The 22,307-nt window shown below is 49.3% G+C and overlaps 6 protein-coding genes across 9 annotated transcripts; 2 read left to right on the top strand and 4 right to left on the bottom strand.

The window, feature by feature from the left end:
* Positions 1 to 57: 57 nt before the first annotated feature.
* Positions 58 to 3,909, bottom strand: LOC129598994 (uncharacterized). 2 transcript variants are annotated; one of them, XM_055497102.1, is made up of 7 exons: positions 3,449 to 3,909; positions 2,289 to 2,843; positions 1,743 to 2,010; positions 1,022 to 1,110; positions 845 to 954; positions 584 to 731; positions 58 to 433 (listed from the first exon to the last, which is right to left on the bottom strand). In XM_055497102.1, exons 1-7 carry the CDS (start codon positions 3,710 to 3,712, stop codon positions 197 to 199), a joined length of 1,671 nt encoding a protein of 556 aa, XP_055353077.1. In that variant the 5' UTR covers positions 3,713 to 3,909; the 3' UTR covers positions 58 to 196. The 2 variants fall into 2 exon arrangements, with proteins under 2 accessions (XP_055353077.1, XP_055353079.1); XM_055497104.1 differs by having other exon boundaries at positions 220 to 433; positions 552 to 731; positions 3,449 to 3,908.
* On the bottom strand, positions 3,758 to 4,789 carry LOC129599007 (basic salivary proline-rich protein 1-like). Its single transcript, XM_055497123.1, has 3 exons — positions 4,375 to 4,789; positions 3,837 to 4,076; positions 3,758 to 3,768 (listed from the first exon to the last, which is right to left on the bottom strand). Exons 1-3 carry the CDS (start codon positions 4,592 to 4,594, stop codon positions 3,758 to 3,760), a joined length of 471 nt encoding a protein of 156 aa, XP_055353098.1. The 5' UTR covers positions 4,595 to 4,789.
* Positions 4,790 to 5,049: 260 nt separating this feature from the next.
* LOC129598982 (uncharacterized) lies at positions 5,050 to 7,320 on the top strand. The gene is made up of 4 exons (XM_055497077.1): positions 5,050 to 5,817; positions 5,889 to 6,038; positions 6,107 to 6,262; positions 6,781 to 7,320. Exons 1-4 carry the CDS (start codon positions 5,613 to 5,615, stop codon positions 7,056 to 7,058), a joined length of 789 nt encoding a protein of 262 aa, XP_055353052.1. The 5' UTR covers positions 5,050 to 5,612; the 3' UTR covers positions 7,059 to 7,320.
* Positions 7,141 to 11,601, bottom strand: LOC129598983 (uncharacterized). 2 transcript variants are annotated; one of them, XM_055497078.1, is made up of 5 exons: positions 11,301 to 11,601; positions 10,772 to 10,856; positions 8,106 to 8,304; positions 7,727 to 7,878; positions 7,141 to 7,501 (listed from the first exon to the last, which is right to left on the bottom strand). In XM_055497078.1, the coding sequence occupies exons 2-5, from the start codon at positions 10,848 to 10,850 to the stop codon at positions 7,416 to 7,418; spliced, it is 516 nt and encodes a 171-aa protein (XP_055353053.1). In that variant the 5' UTR covers positions 10,851 to 10,856; positions 11,301 to 11,601; the 3' UTR covers positions 7,141 to 7,415. The 2 variants fall into 2 exon arrangements, with proteins under 2 accessions (XP_055353053.1, XP_055353054.1); XM_055497079.1 differs by lacking the exons at positions 10,772 to 10,856; positions 11,301 to 11,601 and adding an exon at positions 8,789 to 8,940.
* Positions 11,602 to 12,145: 544 nt separating this feature from the next.
* On the top strand, positions 12,146 to 15,348 carry LOC129598993 (uncharacterized). The gene is made up of 4 exons (XM_055497101.1): positions 12,146 to 12,646; positions 13,086 to 13,835; positions 13,899 to 14,705; positions 14,830 to 15,348. Exons 1-4 carry the CDS (start codon positions 12,632 to 12,634, stop codon positions 15,079 to 15,081), a joined length of 1,824 nt encoding a protein of 607 aa, XP_055353076.1. The 5' UTR covers positions 12,146 to 12,631; the 3' UTR covers positions 15,082 to 15,348.
* Positions 15,349 to 16,004: 656 nt separating this feature from the next.
* LOC129599004 (uncharacterized) lies at positions 16,005 to 17,696 on the bottom strand. 2 transcript variants are annotated; one of them, XM_055497120.1, is made up of 2 exons: positions 17,511 to 17,696; positions 16,005 to 16,999 (listed from the first exon to the last, which is right to left on the bottom strand). In XM_055497120.1, exons 1-2 carry the CDS (start codon positions 17,680 to 17,682, stop codon positions 16,089 to 16,091), a joined length of 1,083 nt encoding a protein of 360 aa, XP_055353095.1. In that variant the 5' UTR covers positions 17,683 to 17,696; the 3' UTR covers positions 16,005 to 16,088. The 2 variants fall into 2 exon arrangements, 1 of the variants encoding a protein (XP_055353095.1); XR_008691849.1 differs by having other exon boundaries at positions 16,869 to 16,999; positions 17,431 to 17,646.
* Positions 17,697 to 22,307: the final 4,611 nt, after the last annotated feature.

The raw sequence follows: 22,307 nt of genomic DNA, 5'->3' as shown, positions 1-22,307 counted from the left end.
GTATTATTATTATTATTATCACAAATTATCGAACCAACAGCAGCCAAACTGCACTTGGGAGACTTTTAAGGCTGTTGGAATTTATTTTTGGTGTTTCGAAAATGCATATTCTTCTTTACAAGCATTACAGCGCAGACGTAACATTACTCGTCCTTCCATTTGTATGTACAGCGAGAAATTGAAAAGGAATAAAAGATCACAAAGCCCCGATGCAGCGGCCGTCGGGCACAAACCCAACCGATCGCGAGCAGTCATTAAAAGAAGCAACAGAAAATTGTAAATTATAAAAATAATCAACCAACCAACGGAGACCGATCCACTGACACGAAGCAGTCGCCAACTGTCCGTCCTGTTTGTTCCCTATTCCGGCGTCGAGGCGTCCTCGCTCCTCGGACTCGGCTGCGCTCCTTCGCTGCCCAAACGTTGCCGCAATCTACACAATAAATCCAAACCACAATTATCAGAAAATTACAATAAATACACACAATCATGGAAAAAGTTATTACGGAGAAACAAATAAGAAATAAAACGGTAGATCCGCCAATACTGACAGGTCGCCGTAGAGGGGCTCGAAGTTCTGCACCTTCCAGGGGTCCATCTGGGCGAGGGCGTGGTCGACGTACTTGCGGCGCACCTCCGTGTCGTACTCGCCGCTCAGCAGGTTCTTCTGGTACTCCTCCACCTGCTTGCGCCACTCCATGTCCGTCTTGCTCAACAAACCCGGCAACAAACTAAACAAACACCGTAAATCACGCTCAAAATTCAACAAAATTCTAAATAAATGTCCATTTAATTTTTTTCGATTTATTTTTTATATTTTCTCGTTGCCGACAGTTCCGCCCACCTCATCCGGCCCTCGGCGTCCTCGCCGCGCCACGTGGCCGGCAGCATGCTGACCAGTTCGTGCTGCACGGCCGCCGGCAACATCTCCAGTTTGGCGCGCCAGTCAATCTTCTGTTCACACCCAACATACACACAACTTCAATTAAAATGCACTGCCAACTCAAATAAAATAACGTACGTCAAGTCGGGCCGTGGCCAGGATGGAGTTGGAGGATGTCAGGTCGACGATGCCGGCTTTCAGCTTCTTCATCTGCTCCACCTGCGAATCTGCAAGCACCCACAACACATTATGCTTCAACTGATTTTATGCAGTTTTCTTAGGTTTATCTTCATATTTATTGTTGATAACACTGACACCCTAAGAAAATTACACAATTAAAAAAACGCAGATTTTAAATTACTAATAATTATAAATTTACAATTAAAAAAACTGAATCTTATTTTCACATTCAAAAATTATCCAAGTACATGACCAAAAATACATTTTTTAAAAAAATACTTACGAAAACTGATTTTCCATTTCTGTCCAAAAACACAATGATTTATCTGCTTGGATATTCACGAAAAAAACAGAAATCTTTCCCAACGTGAAGCACCCTTCGGTCGGTGCGGTGTATAAACTAATAAATGACCTTCACAGTATTCCCTCCACAATTACAAAATTTAAAAAAAAACAGCAATGGTTCGGTATTCATTACCACATAAAAATTACAACTGAAAATGCCTTGTTCTCATTTTTGCGCATATGAAGCAATTGAATTGCCGTAAGTGCCAATTGCCAACCCCATTAAAATAATAGAATATTTAAAGGAGACACCTGAGTATAACCTGTTAATTCTCGTCTACCAAAGTTAAAAAACGTGTCTATTTTTAAATCGAAAGGAAAGACTGGCTCGTACCGGTGGGCGCGGTGTAGGTGATTTTCTGCGGGCGGCCCCTGCCGCGCGACGCCACCTTCTTGTTCCTGCCGTCCGGAGGCGGCGTGGGCGTGTTGGGCGGGCGGGAGGTGCTGGCCGAGTGGCTGCTGTGACCGCTGCTGCCCGGTTTGGACGCGGCCGCGGGCGACGGCGTCTGCGTCTGCGGCGCCGGGCTCTTCACCGGCGCCTTGTCTTTCCTGCTCTTCTCCTCCTTCTCCGCCGACTGGCTCTCCTTCAACCGTTTCACCACCTACCTCGCAACCCACACAAAATTACTCAACGTACCAACTAACCAATAACTTGTCCGAAAATAATTTAAATAATAATAAACACTTCACTAAATTTCATTCATTGCAGATTTAACTACTAGTAATTTCACTTAATTATTAATAAAATTTGTCCAATAAATTGGCTAATTAATTGCAGATTTATTATCAAACAACTTATTATTGCATGTAGTAATGTTTTATTAAATGTACTAAAATTAACGCTGAATTTTATAAATTAAATTTCACGGATTTTCGGTACCTTCTCCAATCTCTTCTCCATTTTGACCATTTTCGTGGGCGGCAGCGGAGTCCGCGCGGCCGGAGGGTCCGCCAGCGGGATCTCCGCCGTCCCGCTCGTCACCACCTTCACCGAGCCGGCACTGCCGGTGCCTTTCGGCGAGCCCTGATGGCGCGTGACCCCGATCTTGGGCGGCGTCGTCGTCACACCCTGACTGATGGTCTCGGTCTTCTCCGGCGCTTTGACGGGACTGCAGGAGGCCACCTTGGTGGGACTGCTGCCCGGACTGACCGACAGCTCGCCGTCCTTCCGCTTGATGAGCAGCCGCAGCGATTGCCGAGGAGATTCGTCGCCGATGGGTTGGGATACGGGAGGGGGTGGGGGCGCGCTGGCCGGGACGATGAGGGGCGGCGGGATGTCGGCGTACCCGCTGGAGGACGGGGAGGAGGTCCCGGATTGGCTGGAGAGCACCGGCAGCGGGCTGGGCATGTCCGTAGTGTCCAGGGTGTCGGGGAAGACCCCGCCGGCTGTCATCCGCCGTTCCGCCACTAACGTGGACGGGTCACGCTGCGAGTTCTACAAATTATACACGAAACTTCATCCAATCGGACACTCGATCTGTTCTGCATTTTTTTCTTTTTTAATTGCAAAAAAAAACATTATTTGACCATAGACAAAAACTGAAACGAATTACCCAGATTTATACCGTAGTATTTTGTTGAATTATTGATTCACTTGTGGAGTGGTTTATTTTAGTGGAATATTTTCCCTTTATAAAACCGACCAAAATTTTAAAGCCATTGTATAATATTTTAAAACCATGGCTTGGAGGTGCATTATTCCGATGAAGTATTTTTTTGCTTTAGAACTGTAGAAGTGGATTATTTATATATAAAAAAAATAATGGTTTTGAAGTGTTTCATTTTATTGCGGTAACTTTCTATTAAAAGATAAAAACAGACTTTTATTCAAGGCAAAAATAAGCTTGTTTTTATTTCATATTTAAATTTTCAGAGGACGTTGGTTTTACAAATAAGGCAAAAATAAAACGATGACCGTTTTAAATTATTACCTTTGAAATAGAACTCTAAACCATTTTACTATAGGCATAAGCCATCAATAAAACTGTTCATAAATTTTATAATTTTATGAGGATTTTTCGGAGCCACGATAATAATTACCATAAAGTGTTGTCGCGGCCGAATGGTGCGGGGCGGCGCGGGTCCCGGCTGGCCGAAGAGCGGCGCCAGGTCGGCCTCGTGGAAGTCCATGATGCCCAGGATGGTGGGACTGACCACGGCCGCCTCGAAGGGGGCCTCCCCGGCGTCCCCCGCGAAGGGCACCTCCAGGCGCGCGGTGTTGTAGCGGCTGAGCAGCGAGTCGATCCCCGCCCGGGGACGCCCGGCGGAGGCCCCGAAGAAGTCCCCGAACCCCGGGAGGCTCATTGACCACCCCGCCCCGGCCCCGCGCCGAAGCCCTGGCGCACCGACTCAATGAGCTCCTGGTCGTTGGGGCAGGGCAGATCGTGGCGCAGATTCAGCGGGATGTCCTCGGCGAAGGCCAGGTCGCGGGCGGAGGCGGGGCGGCCGCGCGGGGAGCGGCGCTGGGGGGAGGGGTGGCCGGCGGGGCGTTTGGCGGGGGCCACGGGGCTGGTGGAGGCGGCGCGCATGCCGGAGGGCGAGGGGGAGGTGGGGTGCGTGGGGGGCGGGGATTCGGGGGAGTAGTGGATGTAGGGGCCGTGGGGGGGCATGCCTAGCTCGGGGGACTGGTAGCCGGAGGGGGTGCCGGGGGCCGACTGCTCATTCATCGCTGCAAACACAAATTCAATTAATAATAAATTTAAAATTAATTTAAATCGAATTATTAATTAATTTACTAAAAACATTCATTATTAAATGAATTTTTTATTAATTATTTAAAATTAACTGCATAAAAATAATCTGGCGAACGTTGAGAGAAAGCAGTGGAAGAAGAGCGAAATTACGATCACTGACCCTATAAAGAACTAATAAAAAGAGAGATCCCCGGGTTAGCAGCCTGTAGACAGAAGGCACAGTGAGCAACGAGCAGAACTACGAAAAAGATGCTTTTTTCAGAGGAGCATTACTTGCGTCGCGGTGCAGTGGCAGCGCGTCAGGCAGGCCCGCTTCCAGGTCCGCCATGTGCAGCTCGGGCCCTGCGGCCTGACTGGCCAGGAAACGCGGCGCAGGGGGCGCGGCGGGCAGAGAGGCGGGCAGGGCTGTGTGGCTGCGGGCGCTGCGCTGGATCTTGACGATCAAGGGAGCTTTGCGGGTCTGCTGCATGGCACTGGCGCTGTGCGGACGCATCGGGCATCGCGCTAAATTCCAATCGCTTTCTCTCAACGCTCCTCACTCCGCATTCACAACAACAAAATTAAAAGAGCAATTCCATGCAGTCCATAAAAAGATTATAAATATAAATGTCTGGTTACTGAGAAGCTCAAAAAGATTTCCAGAAAATCATGCACAAGCGAGTAACAAGTTACAACGTGCAGAATTCCCGATTAGAGAGCGCCAAAAATAAAAATAAAGTGAAATGTTGACAACCGGAAGCGGAAATCAATGCCAAATTCAAATGATTTCCATTCCAGTGCTTAGTGTGCTGTGATGCACATTTCACCGTACGGCTAGCTCATTGATCATGATGGGATTTCCAGTGGTGTCAGCCGAAATGGAAGGTGGAATACATCGACCTTGACCGCGCAGTGTAGCACACATCTGTCTTCTGTACGAGGCTACGAGCACAGGTATTTCGTGAAAAATTTATAATTTTTTATTTTTTTGCAGCCATTTTGATTTTTGGCAGGTTCTAAGCATCTTCTCATTCTTTTCTAACCAACTTGAACGATTTTCCGGTTCTTGGCGATCCTGTACTAGTACATACTAACGAGAGAGGGAGTTAAGTAAACTGGATTGTTCCCATTGAAGTTGACAGGTTAGCGCAGCCTTGGTGTGCGTTCAGACTTGAGAGTGAAAGCAGTGCCAGGTGCGTGTGCGTGCCTGCAGGCAGGAATCGCGGGATAGCGTTCTATCCACTCTGCGAGCGTAGGCAGCAGAGCGAGGCTTTTAACTGACTGGTGATTAGCTTCGTTGATCCATTATCCTTTGAGGCTTTGATGATTTTATCCCAGTGCATCCTGCTCACAATCAGTGCTGATTGACGACAGCTAACATCAACCTGATTGATCTATCATCTGCCTGTGTGATTCGCATCTGGGTCGCCGTATTGCTGACTGCGACGTTCTTGTTCCCTCGCTGCTGCTGTTGATCAGGGACTTGCTGCACCTTGAATTAATCTAACTGTACCTCTGTCACTCTGTGTGAAATGGCGACGGAATCGGACGCGGAGGTGGAGTCCGTCTCCTCCGGAGATGTCGCTGAGCTCCAGCTCGTCGTCGTGCCGCGACGAGGCGGCGGCGGCGCTGGCCAGCGGCCCTGGCGCGGCGGCGACCAACCCCCTCACCCTGCCCTTCATCCGCGCATCGGACCCGCAGCACTTCCACGACTACATCCGTCTGCGCCAGAAGATGGTCCGTCCTTCACTCTCTTCAGCTTAGAATCATACAGTTTTAAAAGTTTGCTTATTCTTTTCCCTGCACAGGCGATGGAGGCGGCGTGCAGCATCCCCGGGGTGGTGCAGCTGCAGCGCATTCCGCACGGGTTCAGCGAGAGCCAGCTGAGCCGCTTCTTCGCCAAGTACGGCCGCATCCAGCGCGTCCGTCTCCTCAACAGTTCCGGTCTGCACAAAAAGGTATTTAATCACTAAAGTTATGTTGTCCGAAGAATAATGTTTGAGGAAACACCGTCGGATGGTTGCAGGAGAAGAGTCGTCGCCACCGCGACCGCTCGGAGGGCAAGAGCAGCGCGAGCACCGCCGCCACAAAGTGGCCTACATCCAGTTCACCCGCGCCGAGGACGCGCAGCGCGCCGCCCTGGACGTGGCTGGTCTGCCGGTGTACAACCAGCTCTTCAAATGTAACTATTTAATTGCCCTTAGTTTCGCTTAATTACTGCATTTTTGTAATTATTAGTAAATTTTCCAGCTTTGATTTGTCATTCACGTCCTGAAAGCAGATCGCTTGGTTTCTCGTGAGACTCTTTCCAAACGACGCATTTGCAACTTAAAATGATTTCTGCACTTTATTCTTCATTTTTTAATTCAAATTTTTTAATTAAGTAGTGCAGAGAAACTACGGAAACGAAAGTAGCAAAACTGGAATTTCACAAACTGTCCAAATGGAATTGGTGTTACGCTGCCGCTGCGGGCGGTTGCAACTGCGTCCGGCGCCGGAAGTTTCTGAATTTTTTTCATTTGAAACCTTTATCGTAGGGATTTCCGTGAAACGTAATTTCTATGAGATAGGAAAATGTTTTCCGAAGAAATAAAGGTTACTTTCAAGAAAATCGCTCGTTTGCGCTAAGAGCTATGCATCTTGAAGCGGTGGTGTGCAGTTAAATTCATTTTACTGTAACTCGCTTTCTCCCGCATACAGGCTCCTATCTGGCGGCGGAACAAGTCCCGCCCGGCGTCTTCAGCAAGACCCCCCAGGACGCGGAGCCCCTGCCCCGCCACAAGACCTCCAGCCACCGCTCCCCGCTGAAGAAGTCCTCGCGCTCCGGCGGCAAGCGCCCTTCCTCCACGCGCAGCCCGTCCCGTTCCAGCACCGCCAAACGCAGCCACAAGAAGCGCCACCGCGGCCTCTCCTTCACGCCCAACCGCCACCGGGGCCGCGACCATACCCACCCCGAAAAAGACGTCGACAGTCCATAAACCTCTTCGTTCTCCGGAAGCGCTAGTTTAGCTTGCACCCGAGCTTTCGTCGTCAAAAAAACAGTCAGCCAATAAATAAGAATAATTATCCGCAATTTTTTGTTTATTTATTTTGCTTTTCTCCGCGACGCTATTTTTCTTTTTCTTGGAGATTAATTCGTCTGGTTGAATGGCTATTCGAGTAATAATTTCACAGTCATCCACGATCAAATGTACAAGTCGGAATACTTTTGTTAGAGGAATAAAAAAAACATTAACAACATTCGATGAGACTCCCGTTGCGCGATCAGTTTCTAGTTTCTACACAAATTTAACAACAATTTTCTCCGGCAAGAAGAGTTCGCAGACGCGGATGTTTCACATCTTGGATTGGGGCGCAAAGTGGGGATTATAGGGGGGCGGCGAGGCGGCGACGACGGTCGTGGTCATCGGCTGACGGGGCGCTGCAGCGCCGCCCAATGCGGAAAAGACAAAAAGCAACAGTTAGAACAGCACATCACGGCGGTTAAGGAAAAACAGGCAGATTAAGCGGAAAAACAATCCCCAGCCAGCAGCCCCGTTAAGTGCAGTAACAAAAAGAGGAAACAGACGGTGTGTGCGGTTTGAGCGAGGAAAGAGAAGCCGTGCTTTGACTTGCGATGGGAGTTAGGCGTTGCGGCCGACTTTACCGAATGCGACGGTGTGGTGCTGCGTGATGGTGCGTTTGCGGCCGCGGAAGCAGCACAGGCCGCAGCAGAAGCAGCAGCACACGCAGAACAGGACCATCAGCACCACCGCGCCCACCACGATCCCGATGATCGCGCCCACCGGAAGTGCCAGCCTATAAACCACGAATTTTTATTAATAATAAAATAAAACCCACAATTAAAATTAATTTTTTCCCTTCACTACAAAAATACAATTAATTACGCGACAGCAGAAAAAAATAGGTAAATTAATTTGTACTCCAGCAATTAAAAATAAAATTAAGTGTGCTACACGGCAAAAATTAAAATTAATTATGCGACGCAATTAAATGCAATTAATTCAACTGTTAATGCGACTGACCCGTGAGGATCCAGTCCGACGAGGTAGGCGCCGTAGTCCTTCCAGTCGCAGCAGTAGGGCCCGCGGGCCGCCGACTTGCAGCAGTAGGACAGGTCGCCGGAGCCGCCGCTGACCGTCTGCACGAGCGTCGAGGCGAAGTTCGGGCAACTGAAGGCAGTGCCAGCTGCATCCCCGCCACACTGCATCGCCACTGCACTTCCTGCAGACAAAACAAATATAGGTCAAAAACACTGACATTCGCAAGCCCAAACAAGAAAACATACAATTACTACCCATTTATTTCATATTTAATTTACGATTAATTCCAGCACGATGTCTGCCTTCTAAATTAAATTAAACCAGATTAAATCCTGAACTATTAGTTAAAAGGGAAAAATAATTCAACCTGCTGATTAAATTCTGGATGATTAATACAGCAACAACGGATGCGAGCTCAATGCGCCACATTCGCAGGAGGTTAATTGCAAAAGCCTGGACGCGTTGGCGGCCAAGTCAACAGCGCTGCGGCCCGGTTTGCTTTGCCGGTTAGAAAGGAAACGGGGCCATGCACATTCTCACACCAACCCCAATTATTTTCTGAATTTTCCCCTACAACAGTTAACGGGCTGCCAATCGATGAATCGATATTCAAGCGGCTGCCTCATCTGGGTTCACTCAACCTAAAGCAACATCACTCCACGTACTCATACACAAACAGCCCGGTAATCACGCATCCCTTCAACTGATTCCCAGGACGGATTATCCTCGAGTGTTGATCTGGCTGTCCAGCAACCGGAATCTGCGCACTGCACACGTCTCTGCGACTCAACCAGCTAACGAACTTCCGCTCGGACAAGACACGCTACCTAACCGACAATCTAAAGACGAACGCTACCATCAACGTCACAAACAGCGTTCCTCCACGCACAATACACCGCTCTTGACCTTTTTCGAGTGTGGCAAAAGACAACGAGACCACCGGGCAACAATAACCGGACAAAAAACTCTATGCACAGCGACTTGAAAAATGCCAACTGCGCTGAAAAGATGCAGTGGCAGCAGCGCGCGGGACAGTTGATTGTCACACTGTCATGTTGGCGACAATTCAGCTAATTATGTCATGCAGTGCTCACAACAGCGAATATCCAATTATCCCTCTCAAAAACACGCCAACAAAATTGTTAGAAAGCTGCGGAAAACATAAAAAAATATTTTTGGACAAATTTGTAATAAAATACTGTTACTAATTGAAGAATTACTGATAAAAATATTCCCAGTAATTTACGGCAATAATTTAACGCGAGGTTCCCAGTGGTTCGGTCCCTTTGCGGAAACTCATATAACACAGTCATAACACGACTTCATATCAAACTCACTTGAAGATACATCAGGAAAATGATTTTTCTACACTACAGCGTTAGAAAAAGCTTTATTTTACTCACTGTAAATTAATTACGCGATTTTAAAGTCAAAAATTTCAGGTTGAAATTTAGAGATTACTGTTCATTCAAAAAAATTTCTGGAAACGCTGTTTGGTGCGGAAACAGTGTAAAAGCTTATCACACATTGGAAATCCCAATATCGTTGCTATTAAAAATTTAAAGTGTAAAAAACCGATCCAGGGGTGGTGGGGTGGTGCCGCCCCTGAACATTTTCTGCTATAACTCTTAAAGCTTACGTGATATCGAAAAACGGTATGTGTAACAAGCTCAGCAGGTAGTGTTCGATTTATTGAACCTTTTTGAGTAACCTTTTTATAACGCGTTGACTTGTTGTGAAATTAAGTTTGATTTCTCACAAAACGCGTTTAAAGTCTACCGCGTTTTGTTGCGCTACCTTCACTACAGAAAATCTTCAGCTGGAGCGCTGAGTAAAGCAAATGCAGAGACAGCAGGGCTGGAGACGGCAGAGTGAGCAGACGCGCACGCCGCATGCAAAGACAATAGCCGTCGGTCAACTAAGTTATCACACCATCCTGTCACTAACAGCTTTGGCTCAGCATTCCTTTGAAACGGCTGATTACTTCACCTGCGCTAACAATAGCTTTGGATCAGAATCCCATCCATCGCTCTTGACCATAAAAGACCGGATTCATAACTCGGATTGCCTAAAAGCAGCGCTAGCCGCTTTCTCTCTGTTGAACAGCGCTTCCCCCTTCGACACTCATAACGGAAAATTGTTTTTTAACGTAAACAATTTTTTCACATACATGATAGCGCCATATTCTGATAGAGGAGACTTTATTCTTTACAATGAGCTATAAACCCCAAAATGAATTTCCACTGGGAACCTCGCGTTAAATAATTTATCGACAAAATAATAAAATAGTTATTAATTTAATTCATAGAAAACACTGTAAATAACTGAATAATTATTGATAAAAAATACGGTTAACAATTTATTAGTTCTTAATAAAATGCGGTAAATAAGTTATTAATTTTCGTGTATTCCTGCTAAGCCGCTGATACACGTAAAGTGACTAAACGCTCTAATATCCAAGCTGTTCACTTTAAATCAATAAACAGATTAAAAAAATCCCTGTCAACTGCAACACTCATCAGGCGCCTGTCAAAATAAAGACGCACAATCTGCCTGTAAATCCCCCGGCTTTACACTCACAAATCACTTAAATCAGCAATTTGTAACAGATTCCCAGAGTAACGAAATTCCTACATTTTTGCACGTACCTGGCGCTAAAATTGCGCACATGACAATCACAGCCACAGCCTTCTCCATCATTTTCGCCACGTCCACACGCAACGCCATTATCCTCTGCAAAAAAATACTATCTATAAATAATCCTGCTAATAATATGATTTTCCATCGGTTCCTCGCGAACGATAATATTCAGTTTCCTTTCCTGGTAATAAAAATGGATAAAATCGAACGAAACATCGGGTAATTAGCTGCTGACGCGCGCCACTTCCCTGTACTATTCCTACGCTATACAACGAGTTCAAACCGCGTCGGCTCGCACAACAGCCGGATTTAGCCGTCACCGTACGGCGCACATCAATCACAATTTCGAACTGTTATTTTTCCGCGTCAGCTGCACACATGCATAAACAAATAAATTGCCGGCACCTTCATTCACACTTCCGTACACCGTAATCAAGCCTGAATTTTGTCGCATCAACAAGCAGCGCCGTGATCGCACCCACCTCATCAAATTCAAGGACCGCCACAAAAAATGATTACCATGACAGAATTACTCACCAGATCCCGGATGCGGAGAGGTGTGTTAATCTGACTCTTCACAATCACTGCCAAAATATTACGGCGGCCAACAGGAAATCAGCTAGGAATAATTGCTTCAACAAAAAAAAAGCGCAGGAAGTCCAGGAAAGACAAAAGGGGAAATGGAAATGTGGAAAGAATCGAATTAGAAATGCTGCACGGCCAACGAGCGATCGGCTCGCGATAAAATCGCTGCTTGTTTCGACGCAGACGTTTGATGCGCTCTGATTTGGCCGGAATGTAGAAGGGAAACAGACGGAGTGAGCAAGTGAACACTCTCTCTGTTCCACTTGCCTAAAAGTGGGCCATACGCTGTACCGCCGTGACAGCGTACGCGTTTAGCCGCAGCTACGCTACCGGCGCACCGCACGCGCGTAGCTGATCACGCCTAAATGACCGCACGCGATGATTCATGCATTTGTCAGTGTCGGGCATGTGATTTACTTACCAATCTGATAACAAAAGTAATAATATTAAATTTTAAGTGCAGTGATGCGGTCATTGTGATCACATCAGAGCAATGTCAAAATTTCAAAAAAGCATCAGGAAAACAGGAAAACCGGTTTAAGTGCACGGTATCTTACTCCGAATACGGGCGCACTGACACACAGATACACGTACAGTACGAGTACAGTATCTGCGCTTTACTGATGTACAGTGTACACTGTGACTGTAATTAACAATACAATCGTTATTATTTCAAATAATTATATAAATTCATAATTAAAAATAAATAATTATTATGTACTGCGAAAAACATTCATCTGTTATCTGTACAACAACCGAGTACAATCTCGTACTTCCTGTATATCTTCATTTGCACATTCCGTGATTTCCGTCCTAACCTTCCAGATCCTTATCATTATTTTGGCAAATTTGCGTATTACCTGGCAAATATTTTCAGTTATCAGTCCATCTCGAATTAAAGAAACAAAACAACGGAACGAAAGCGGAAAGTCTGAATCAACGATAGAAAACTGAAAACGTGAACTTTTTGACGACGGCTTGGCGGCTTGCGACAGTGTAGCGATGATCGGCTCACCATTTTCGTTCAAGCCAGCTTTCCACAAGCGCAGTGAAACCTGTCCAAACTCGCTGGAAATTGTCCATCATTTTTGTCTCGCTTGCAAGCTTGCTCGCCAGTTTGCAGTTTCGAGTGTTTTGTGGCGCGGCTTTCCCCTTATTTACTTCTCCGGATTCTCCACGATATTTCTCCAGGATCCAGCTCTTGCGCTTAAACTGTTTGGTCACCAAACAGTTTAAGCGCAGTTTGGTGTTCTGATCTTGCTTTTTTTCTTGCTCGTTTGGAAATGGATTTGGGAAAGGTACGTGAGCGCAGTGCTGGGCAGTCCGCAGACTCCACGTAGCACGTTTTCATTGGCAGCGTTTCCTTTCCCTTTCTTCCGTCTGTGTTTGTGTACTCCCTGTCTGTTTGTGTTTAGCGTGCATGAGCGTACAGAGTATTTTAAGGATCATGTAATGCACCGGTTAAACTTAACAGTGAGTAGGCGTCAGCAGTGAGTCTAGTGACTCTGTGACTGACAGCAGAGTTAAGGTGCAGTATCTCGCAGACCGCGAACTCGGCACAGCTGGTTTCTGCTGGAACGATAGCTTGATTAGATTCTCCACCGTGAACTGCTCGTTTTCATGTACTGGTGCAAGTAGGAATAGTACTGGTGTCTGTATTGTATCGGGAAACAACTGACAGGACATTAAAACACGTGAATCGGTCTACATATTTCACTGGCCTCGTTGTGGTTGCAGCGCCGTCGCATCAGCCTGGCATCCCTGCAGCGCATCTCGCGGGAGCATGCTGCTAACCTGGACGATCGCTGCGATAGCGTCGATGTGTGGAGCGACGACGGCCAGCTGCAGTACGGGCGGATCGTGGATGCAGCCGTCGGCGGTCTCTTCATCGACTTCCTCTGCCCGGATCGCCGCCGTCAGTTCGTCCCATTCGGCCGCCTCTTCCGGATGCAGCACAGTTGGGATCTGCGGGAACACTGGGGGCCGCCGCAGCTGGAGGTCCTGTGGCGCGCCCACCCCCGCGGACCCTGGACCTGGCTGGGGGCGGAGCTGGTGGTGACGGTGAAGGAGGGCTACCGTCGCATGGACGCCGCGTTAGTGCGGCTGTACGACGCCGCGGGCCGGGCAACGGGGCCCTTGCAGGTCGTCCCGGCCGCTCGGATCCGTTACCCAGGCTGCGATGCCGTCGGGGACAGCGGGAGTAGCGTTCTGGCGGGAGCGCACGGCCGACCACCCGGGGAAGAGGAGCTGCGGCGCTATTACGGGGAGGATTACGCTGAGCTCTTGGTCGGTCCGGAGACGTTCGTTTTCAGCCGGCTGCAGCTGCCAGCGAAATGTGCCGCTGCAGCGGAGGAGACGCAGCGCTGCCTGATGGAGCGCTGCCTGTACCGTCCGAACCGGCGTTGGCCGCCGTTGGAGTTTCTTCGTCGGCTGGATGAGGGCGGCACATGGCTGTATATGGAACGCACAGACGGGAACAATTCGTGGGTGAGTGGGGAGGCCTGGCTTTTGCTGACTACCCTACAAAGAGTGTAACTGCTTCGTTTGCAGATGGGCTTCCGGGAGGCTGCGCTGCGTCTGCCATTGGCGCTGCCGCGGATGCTCCGCATGCTGGAGGTGCCCGCGGCCGTGGAGGCCACCGCTGGCGAGGGACTGCAGCAGCTGCCGGTGGTGTTGCTCTCCGCGGTCTTCTCCCATCTGGACGCGATGGAGTGGACGCGTCTGCGCCCGGTGTGCGCCCTCTTTGACGCCGTCCTGCAGTCGGCCCCGCTGGCCGCCGACCTCGTCGTTAACGGCCGCGACGACTACGCCCTGCTGGCCAGCCTGCTCCACGCCTTTCGCTCTTCCGTCCACCGTGTCGTCCTCCGCAACGGTGATCTGGACAGCCTGCTGAAAGTGGGCGATTTGGCCAAGCACTGCCCGGGAATGCGTGAGCGTGTGCCCACCATCTTTCTCCCGCGGCTGACGTGCCGGCTGTCCGTCGACGCCTGTCCGCACAAGACGCGCTCGGGCATGGGTTGCGCAGTGGGGGATTTGGCGGAGGCGCTGCGTCGACTGCCGGGCAAGGAGGTTGTGCTGTTGCAGTGCCGCGTCGACCTGCTGGACGTCGACAGTTGTGAATACGAGGAGCAGCGTTTGCAATGCCGCATGGACACGCCGGTGAACATTCCCGTAGCGCGTGTCGAGCCGACGAGCACGGGGTTGTTGCGGCAGGTGTGGGATCTGCTGGAGGCCGGGCTGGCGTGGACAGCGGCGACGGATGACCAGCAGCGCGCCGCGGACTGGCTGGCGGAAATGCGAGCCAACCAGCAGCCACTGGGCGAACGTCAGCGCCAGCTGCTGGACACTCTGGGCAAAGTAGGTCCATTTTCTTCGTTCTGTTTCATGAAATCGATCGTTCTCAGCATAGTCGACAACAGAAGAGATCATACGAATAACCTATACCATGGACAGGGGAGTGTTGAGGTTGTGTTGCTTGCAGACGGTGTGTGCGCTGGAGCACGCGCTGCGCCGCAACGCCGGTCCCCCGCTGTACGCGCAGTGCGGAATGGCCCTGCAGGGCGTGGAGGTGGAGCGGGCGGCGCCGCTGCTGCTGGCCTGCCTGGTGCAGGGCGCCCAGCAGTGGGAATTGCGCTGCGACGGGGCTCTGGAGGGAATTGTCACACAGGAGGCGGAGGAGGACTACATGGCGCCGCTGAAGGCCCTCGTGGAGACGCGCACCTCTCGCTGGTGAAGGGCTCCGCGGCTTCTGTCTTTTCTCTGGTTTGTGCCGCGTCCGCACTCCGCAGCGATTTTTTAAGTATTTATTCTCATCTTTCGCGGATCGGTAGCGGGTTGTTGTCTGCGGTTCAGTTTGGCAGAATTTTATTTGTGTTTTTTTGTGATTTTTCTGGTGATTTTTCACGCACCGTGCCGGTCTAATCATTTTTTGATGGTCGGGTAAAGCAACGGAGAATTTTGCGCCGGTTCACACAGTACAGAGTTTAGAGATTAATTAATAAAGCAGTAAATATTATCAGCCCTAAGTCGTTCGCATTAAGCATAATAATTGTACCAACTTATGCATCGCGCTTTCTGTAGTCTGTAGCTTCAAGAGCATGAAGACCGATAGTGCAACTGCATACCAAAAATCAGACCTGTATTGTTTCTGGTCAATAACCACGGCAAGTTGATGCTGGCGGCGCGCGGCAAGAAACTCGTGCACAAGCTGCCACCCACGCGCGGTAGTGAGCATTTTGCCAAGACGGGCGGTTCATTATGTACCTGCTTGGCCAGCTTGGTTGAGGTCGTTAGGCAGACTCAACATACAATGTGCGCGACACTATCAGCAGCCACACTTAGACAACGTTCGTCGATATCCGCGAAATTACAAGCACCAGCCAGTAGACTGTGATTCAACCGGCACACCGACAATTCGCTAACCGACAACTTGCTAACGACATTTTGCTGGCTCGAGAAAACCAGGAAACCTAAGAACATAACAAGAATTTAAGAAAACTCAAAAACCAACATAGCGAACCGAAAAGCAAGTTGCCGGTCAACAAAAAATATATGTTTCGGCGGAACGTCGGTCATCAATTTAGCAGAAAAGCAAGCTGCCGGTCGGCGAATTGACGTGCTACCTTTTCAACCCGCTAATATATTATCTTTACTGAAATATTACAGTAGCGAAATGGGCATTGGCCATCTGGCAAAATCAATTAACAACCGACTACGCCATACCCAGATCCAGCCGGCCGATTAAGCGGCCAAAGTGGTGAGAACATGGAGGTAGGCGGTCTGCCGGCGCCACACTTCCTCACTGGCGTCGGGCCGCACCCAGCACTCGACGCGCGCCGACGTGTGCAGGTCCACGCTGTAGACGACCAGCGTGCTGCTCACCGTCGTCGCCGTGCGGTTGTACGCCACGCCGAACGTGAACTCACGAGCCGTGGAGATGCCGTGCAAGGGGAAGCCGCCGTGCCGGCTCACGACGTCGCCGGCCAGCGCCCGCAACGGGTGCTCCCCGCGGGTGGCAATCACGCGGCCGTTCAAGCACCACACAAAGGTCAGGGTGTCTGTATGGGCGACATCCCGGGCGTTGGCCACGCAGCTCATCTGGACGTCGGCCCCGCGAAGCACGCTGACGTTGGCCAGGGGGACCGGGAAGAGGTCGCCGGCGGAGGGGAAGACCAGCAGCCGGAAGTGCTGGGTGTGGCTGGCGCAGAGGGGCGCGGCAGCGGGCTCCAGCAGCGCCGGCAGCAAGGTCAAGGGCCCGAGGCAGTGCTGGGTGCAGGTCACGTCGCCGCTGGCCTGCCAGGAGGCGTTTCTAAAGGTCAAGGTCACGCTGACGTCGGCGAAGGGGGATGCCGGCGCCGGGCGGGATTGCACGGAATGCTCGAGGTCGAAGGTGCCGGGGTGAACGTTGACGAGGCGGCCGTTGCTGAGGAAGGCCAGCGGCCGCTGCCGGTGCGTCCAGGAGAATTCGGGGAGGTGCTGCGGAAAGGTGTAGGGGAGACTGTGCGCCGCGCACACGACGGAGGCACTGGCGCCGGAGTCGACACGGACCAGTTGCGCTTGGTTGCCATTGGCGGTGGGGATGGGCCCGTCAAAAGCCAGAGCAATCACATCACTGTCCGGGTCGTGTGTTGCTTCCTCCACGATGCGGTCCACTGCAAGACGAAGCAGTTACAGTAATTTGCTAAGGCATAATAGTTAATTACAATATATAAGCCCAGCACGGATGTGTACTCCTGAGTTTTTTGGGCATTAGTGCATTAATTTTATCTGTGCCAGGGTTTTGACACCGGCTGGTAAACCAGTCAACGTAAAATTTATTTAGCACGAAGACCAGCCAGCCTATGTAACCATGTCGCCTCCATGGTGATAGCCTCCTGAGTGGCCACGCCCCACTGGGCTTAGCAAAGGAAAATGATAGAAGGTCAGCAGTTGGTCAACACTCCCCGTACTGTGAGGATGCTGCTGCAGTTATGGCGAAGCAGTTAAATTGGATGAGTCTGAAATGATATGCGTTAAGAAGGCGACGGGCCGAAATCCTGGCACAGATGATTGCGAGTAGTGTGTATTCAGTAACGGTTCTTACGGTAAGATGCCTATGCAGCCTACGATGCCCTGTGTCGCACTATGAAAACATTGGGGTAATGCCTCATGGGATGCACTAACAGGTGGCGATGCTGTAGGGGTGCGTGGCGTTGGCGTTGCGGCCGGCCTTCGGTACCGCCGTATGCGTCGGGCAGGCGGCCGATGGGCAGCCAGTCAGAGACAGCAGCCAACAGGTGACCAGCAACACGGCTACACACTGCAGTCTGCCATAGAAGTACTGATCATTGACCATGGAAGCCGCATTTCGTCCTTGTACGCAGAAAATGAACGATAAACAATTAATCATCTGCCATCCAAGCCCAGCACGTGGCACGCGTTTCCGGGACATCGAGCATTGTGTTGCCGTGCAACATCTTTCATGGCAGCCGCATCTGGCTTTCCGCGACCAGTTGCTACAGAAACGCAATTTTGTAAACGAAATTTTGTCAACGAAATTCCGTAAGGGAAATTTTGCTGAAGACAATCTGCTGACACAAGAAAACAGTATGAATCAGTACACTAGTACACGTCTGCGATTTTTGCCAGCCGGGCTTTGCCAGTCCCAACACAAGATTGTCGCCGAAAGGTCATCCGTTCCTCAGTCAGAGGCAGCGACAGAGGCACGAATGAGGAGGCGCAACGCTGCTGATGTGGACCATGGCGTCGACGGCCGACGGCCGCGTCACGTTGCCTTCTCCTCCGGCAGCACACGCTGGCTGTCGCGTCACCCTCCCCACCACTTCACGAACGTCGAAGCTCGTCATCTTTAGATCCTGACAGGCACCGGCGACAAAATGGGCACTTCAAATGGCATCACCTGTACTAAACCACTCGTTGTAACTGTCAAAGTTTGCAGCGAGAACATGTGTTGATTTCAGGCACGTCAACGTGTATAATTCTTACATATGTAATATGAATATGAAGTGTTTTAGCTGTGTAATTTAATTTTTGTTGGAGGTCATGATCACTGTCAAATAATTATGAATATAAGCTGAATAAAAGTTGCAAAAAAATAAAGACAGGCGAAAGTGTTCGGGCTGTTTGCAGAGTCGCACGCGGAGCAGATGCAGAAGCTGAAAAGCGGCGTCGCCCATCTGACTTGCATCGTCCAGCTCCATCCTGGCCCCGGCCCGACTTGACGTACGCCATTTTACTTGAGCTCGCAGTGCATTTAATTTAACTGAAGTTTTTCTTCTGTTGGGTGTGAACAGAAGATTGACTGGCGCGCCAAACTGGAGATGCTCCCCGGTTAATTAATTTGGTTCTTTTAATTATATTTTCCTAATTATTGTGGTTTTTTCTGTATAGGTTGCGGCGACGTTTGGGCAGCGAAGGAGCGCAGCCGAGCCCGAGAAGCGAGGACACCTCGACGCCGGAATAGGAGGGACAGTTGGCGGGCGGTGCGTGCGGAATGGATCGGCTGCGTTGGTTGGGTTGATTATTGTTTTCAGTTTACTTTATACTTTCTGTTGCTTTTTAATGACTGCTCGGTTGGGTTGAAACGCGGCGCCCGCTGCACGGGGCTTTGTGATCTTGTATTCCTTTTCAATTTTTCCCTGTAGATACAAATGGAAAGACGAGAGCTATACGTCTGCGCTGTAATGGTCTTAAAGAAGAATATGCATTTTCAAAATACCAAAAATAAATTCCAATAGCCTTAAAAGTCTCCCCAGTGGAGTTTGGCTGCTGTTGGTTCGATAATGTGTGATAATAATAATACCGTAGCTGCGGCGTTGAAATGATGGCGAAGGTGCGTGTTCCACACTTCACTCGGCGTCGAATCATAATGAACGGCCCGGCCCGTCTTGGGTGTTAAGTGACTGTTAACAGTCAGATGAGCTGAATCGAATTCCTCGAGGCTATGCACTCATTTAATTCGAATGCGAAACAAGTAATTCATTCTACAGACTAAGTGCCAAGACGATCGACTTGCGCTATTTTCGAGTATTGTAGGTGGCAAAAGGTCATAGACGCAAGACACACCTGCGATCGGTGAGAAGAATGATACCTGGAACAAATCAGGGAGAACAATTGCTGATGGTAGTATTCGATAACAATCACACCGAAGACCAATTACTATACGGCCGACATAAACAGGGAAATGTTTAATTATGGCGCACTGCGGTGCTGGACAAACGAACAGTGGCGTTCACCTCGATGATCACTGGCCGCAGCTCCAGCAATTTCGCCAACGCATCTGTACAGTATAATTATATTATCGAAATGGCCACGCGCGAGAGTTTTTCCCCGCCCAAAAAAATTACTAACAAAAAGTTTCAATCTGTGTATTTATTACGATATGGCAAGTAATAATTACGGAAAGGTCACCTTTTATTGAACGAAACACAAAATCTAACCGTATCGGCGTTTCACATTTCTGATAATTCGAGTTTTCACAACTCTTAGCCGTTATGGCATCACAACTTAAAGTGGGAAATAGATGTGAATCGTACGCGGAGGTTATGAGAGCGCTTAACGCAGTGAGTTTATCTGTTGCGCAATGCATTTCCCCAGAAAGGCGGGCTAGAACTTCCTGCAGAGTTGGCTCTGTGCCAGGATATATAACGACCAGTTCTTCGCAAGGCCGTGTTTCCACATGCGGATGCATGACGAACCACTGTACAGCCCATGTTCACCGGCGTCAACAACTACGTTTGCGCGCTGTTTAACTGCGGCATCCCTGGTCTTGCGCGGATCTACTGTTCAATGGGACAAATCCCCACAGACTAGCTGGAACTGCAGTTACACTTCCAGTTTGACCATCCGGCATCGAGTACGTCCCGGTCTACGGACAACTACACGGAGAAAATAACTGCCTAATATGCTCGTTGTCCTTTGCCTATGACCTGTCCTGTTGCAATTGTTTGGCAAGCAGGTTCAAAGCGCCAAATACGCCCGGGAGGACGAACTGCGCCACTGGTTTTAACCTTCATCGAAACCGGCACATTGGCACCCCTTCCAGATCGCAGGGCCGTAATTGTCCAACGAAAACCACGGTCAAAGGTCACAATTGCACAGTAACGGCAGCAGATACGGTGGAAATACCCCGGCGGTTGCATCTGCCTAGCGGATACAGATCATTTGCGCTGTGAATATTGCTCGCATACTACACGCGTAGAATGGCTTTCGGATTTTTTCTTAACTTCCCCATCTCATGAAAAAATATAATTTGACACATGTGGGCGTGTGTTCGACAACTGAATCGAAGGAACCGTATAATTTCCAGTGGTCAAAAGTATTCCGCGAGATATTCTTGCGCGGATTTTTGTCGCTTAAACTTTTTGTTCGTAATTTTTTTGGACGGGAAAAGCTCTGGCGCGTAGCCAAAACTCATAGCGCGGGAGTGTTCTCGCGCGTAGACATGGCCATTAATTATTCCCGACGCCCTGTTAAAGCTGTTGAAGTAATAGAGTGCGATGATTATTTGTGGTACATAATATTTCTGTATTTGTGCGAACGAAAAACAGCCGCTCTTTCTACGTAATCCGTCTTTCTTAGGACTGTTACTTACTGCTACTCGTACAATCGGTGGGAAAATAAGAAAATGCAGCTGCGCATTGGTCGTTTTCGTCATTTCCGGTGGCGCTGCAGTCTGCAGTCGCCCTGCACTGTTGAATTGCTTCGCTGCAGTGACTGCTGCATAGCGCATGCCTGCATCGTGATGCATGTGATCCGCGCAGTGGACTCGGTTTTCCCACTTTCCACGCAACTGGAAGAACACATTGTGAAGAAGAATTGTCCCTAATGTCAGCCGTTTGAATGATTTCCTGACAATACGTGACAGTGCTGGAACTCGTAACCTGGCTGTGCTGTTCCCGATGGGAAGCTGAGTATCAGTGCGCCTGCGCAGTGAAGACCTGAAGGCGCGTGCAGTAGAACGACGCAGCTAATCTACTTTTATCTCCATGGGTCTCCCGATAGAGCCACGGCGCCCACCGGAGGCTATGTTTCTACGTTCTGCCACATCCTTTACTGTGACCGGCACCACTGACGGCCGCCGGACAATCGGTCCGTACCGGAAAAATAATTATTAACGTGAGTTGGTTAAAGCCCTGAAGCACCTCGGTCAGGTGCACTGTGCATCAAGTTATAATCATGTGGGAATCGTATTCAATTCAGACACTTGCACAGTACCGAACCGTACGACCGATCTGTTATTTTCCTCATAATTGTGACTGAGTGGGAGGTATTGTAGCGGTAATGGCTGCCATTGCGTCCCTGGGATCGTTTAATGTGGTTAGCGCGGTGGGCGGCCGTTAGTGGTGAATCTGCCGACGGCTAAAAATTTAAGGCTACTTCAAAAAAGTAAAGGGAGGACTATCGCATAGAAATATTAGCCGATCTTGCAAAAAACCCAAGGAATGACTCTTTTTTGGTCAATTTTTAGCGCCTTTCGCGGTAAACAGACTGTCCGCTCCGCGCTCCGCGCGTAAAAAGCCCTGTATTCCACTTTAATAATTTAAAATAAATACTCGGCGTATAGGTATAAACTTTATTACAGTATATTCCACGATACACACTTTTGCTACCGAATGCATTTACATGATTTACTCATTTATCAATAAACACTGCTCGAAAAAAAGCTGCGCAAGGACTTTGCAATAATTTACTATTCATTTTGTGAATTTCTAGCAATTTTGGCAGTAAAAATGTGCGTCGGCTTCGGGCTTCGCGCGAAAATTGGCAGTTAGTGGTGTGTTATTTTAACCGGCGCCTTAACACGCAAAATGGAAAGAGTTTAATTAGTTTTACAAAATTTCCAGCAGTTTCTGCAGCAGAATAATTATAGCGGGATGCTGAATGTGGACAAGGCTCGGTTCACCCCTCCGCGGGCTCCGAGTACTTGCGTTTTGTTATACGTACTCTCTTTTCTTGTGT

Source organism: Paramacrobiotus metropolitanus, unplaced genomic scaffold, assembly GCF_019649055.1.
Source record: "Paramacrobiotus metropolitanus isolate TYO unplaced genomic scaffold, Prichtersi_v1.0 Parri_scaffold0000134, whole genome shotgun sequence".
In the NCBI taxonomy this organism is placed as follows: domain Eukaryota; kingdom Metazoa; phylum Tardigrada; class Eutardigrada; order Parachela; family Macrobiotidae; genus Paramacrobiotus; species Paramacrobiotus metropolitanus.
The sequence above is the reverse complement of the archived record's forward strand: the minus strand, read 5'-3'. Positions and strand labels throughout refer to the sequence as shown.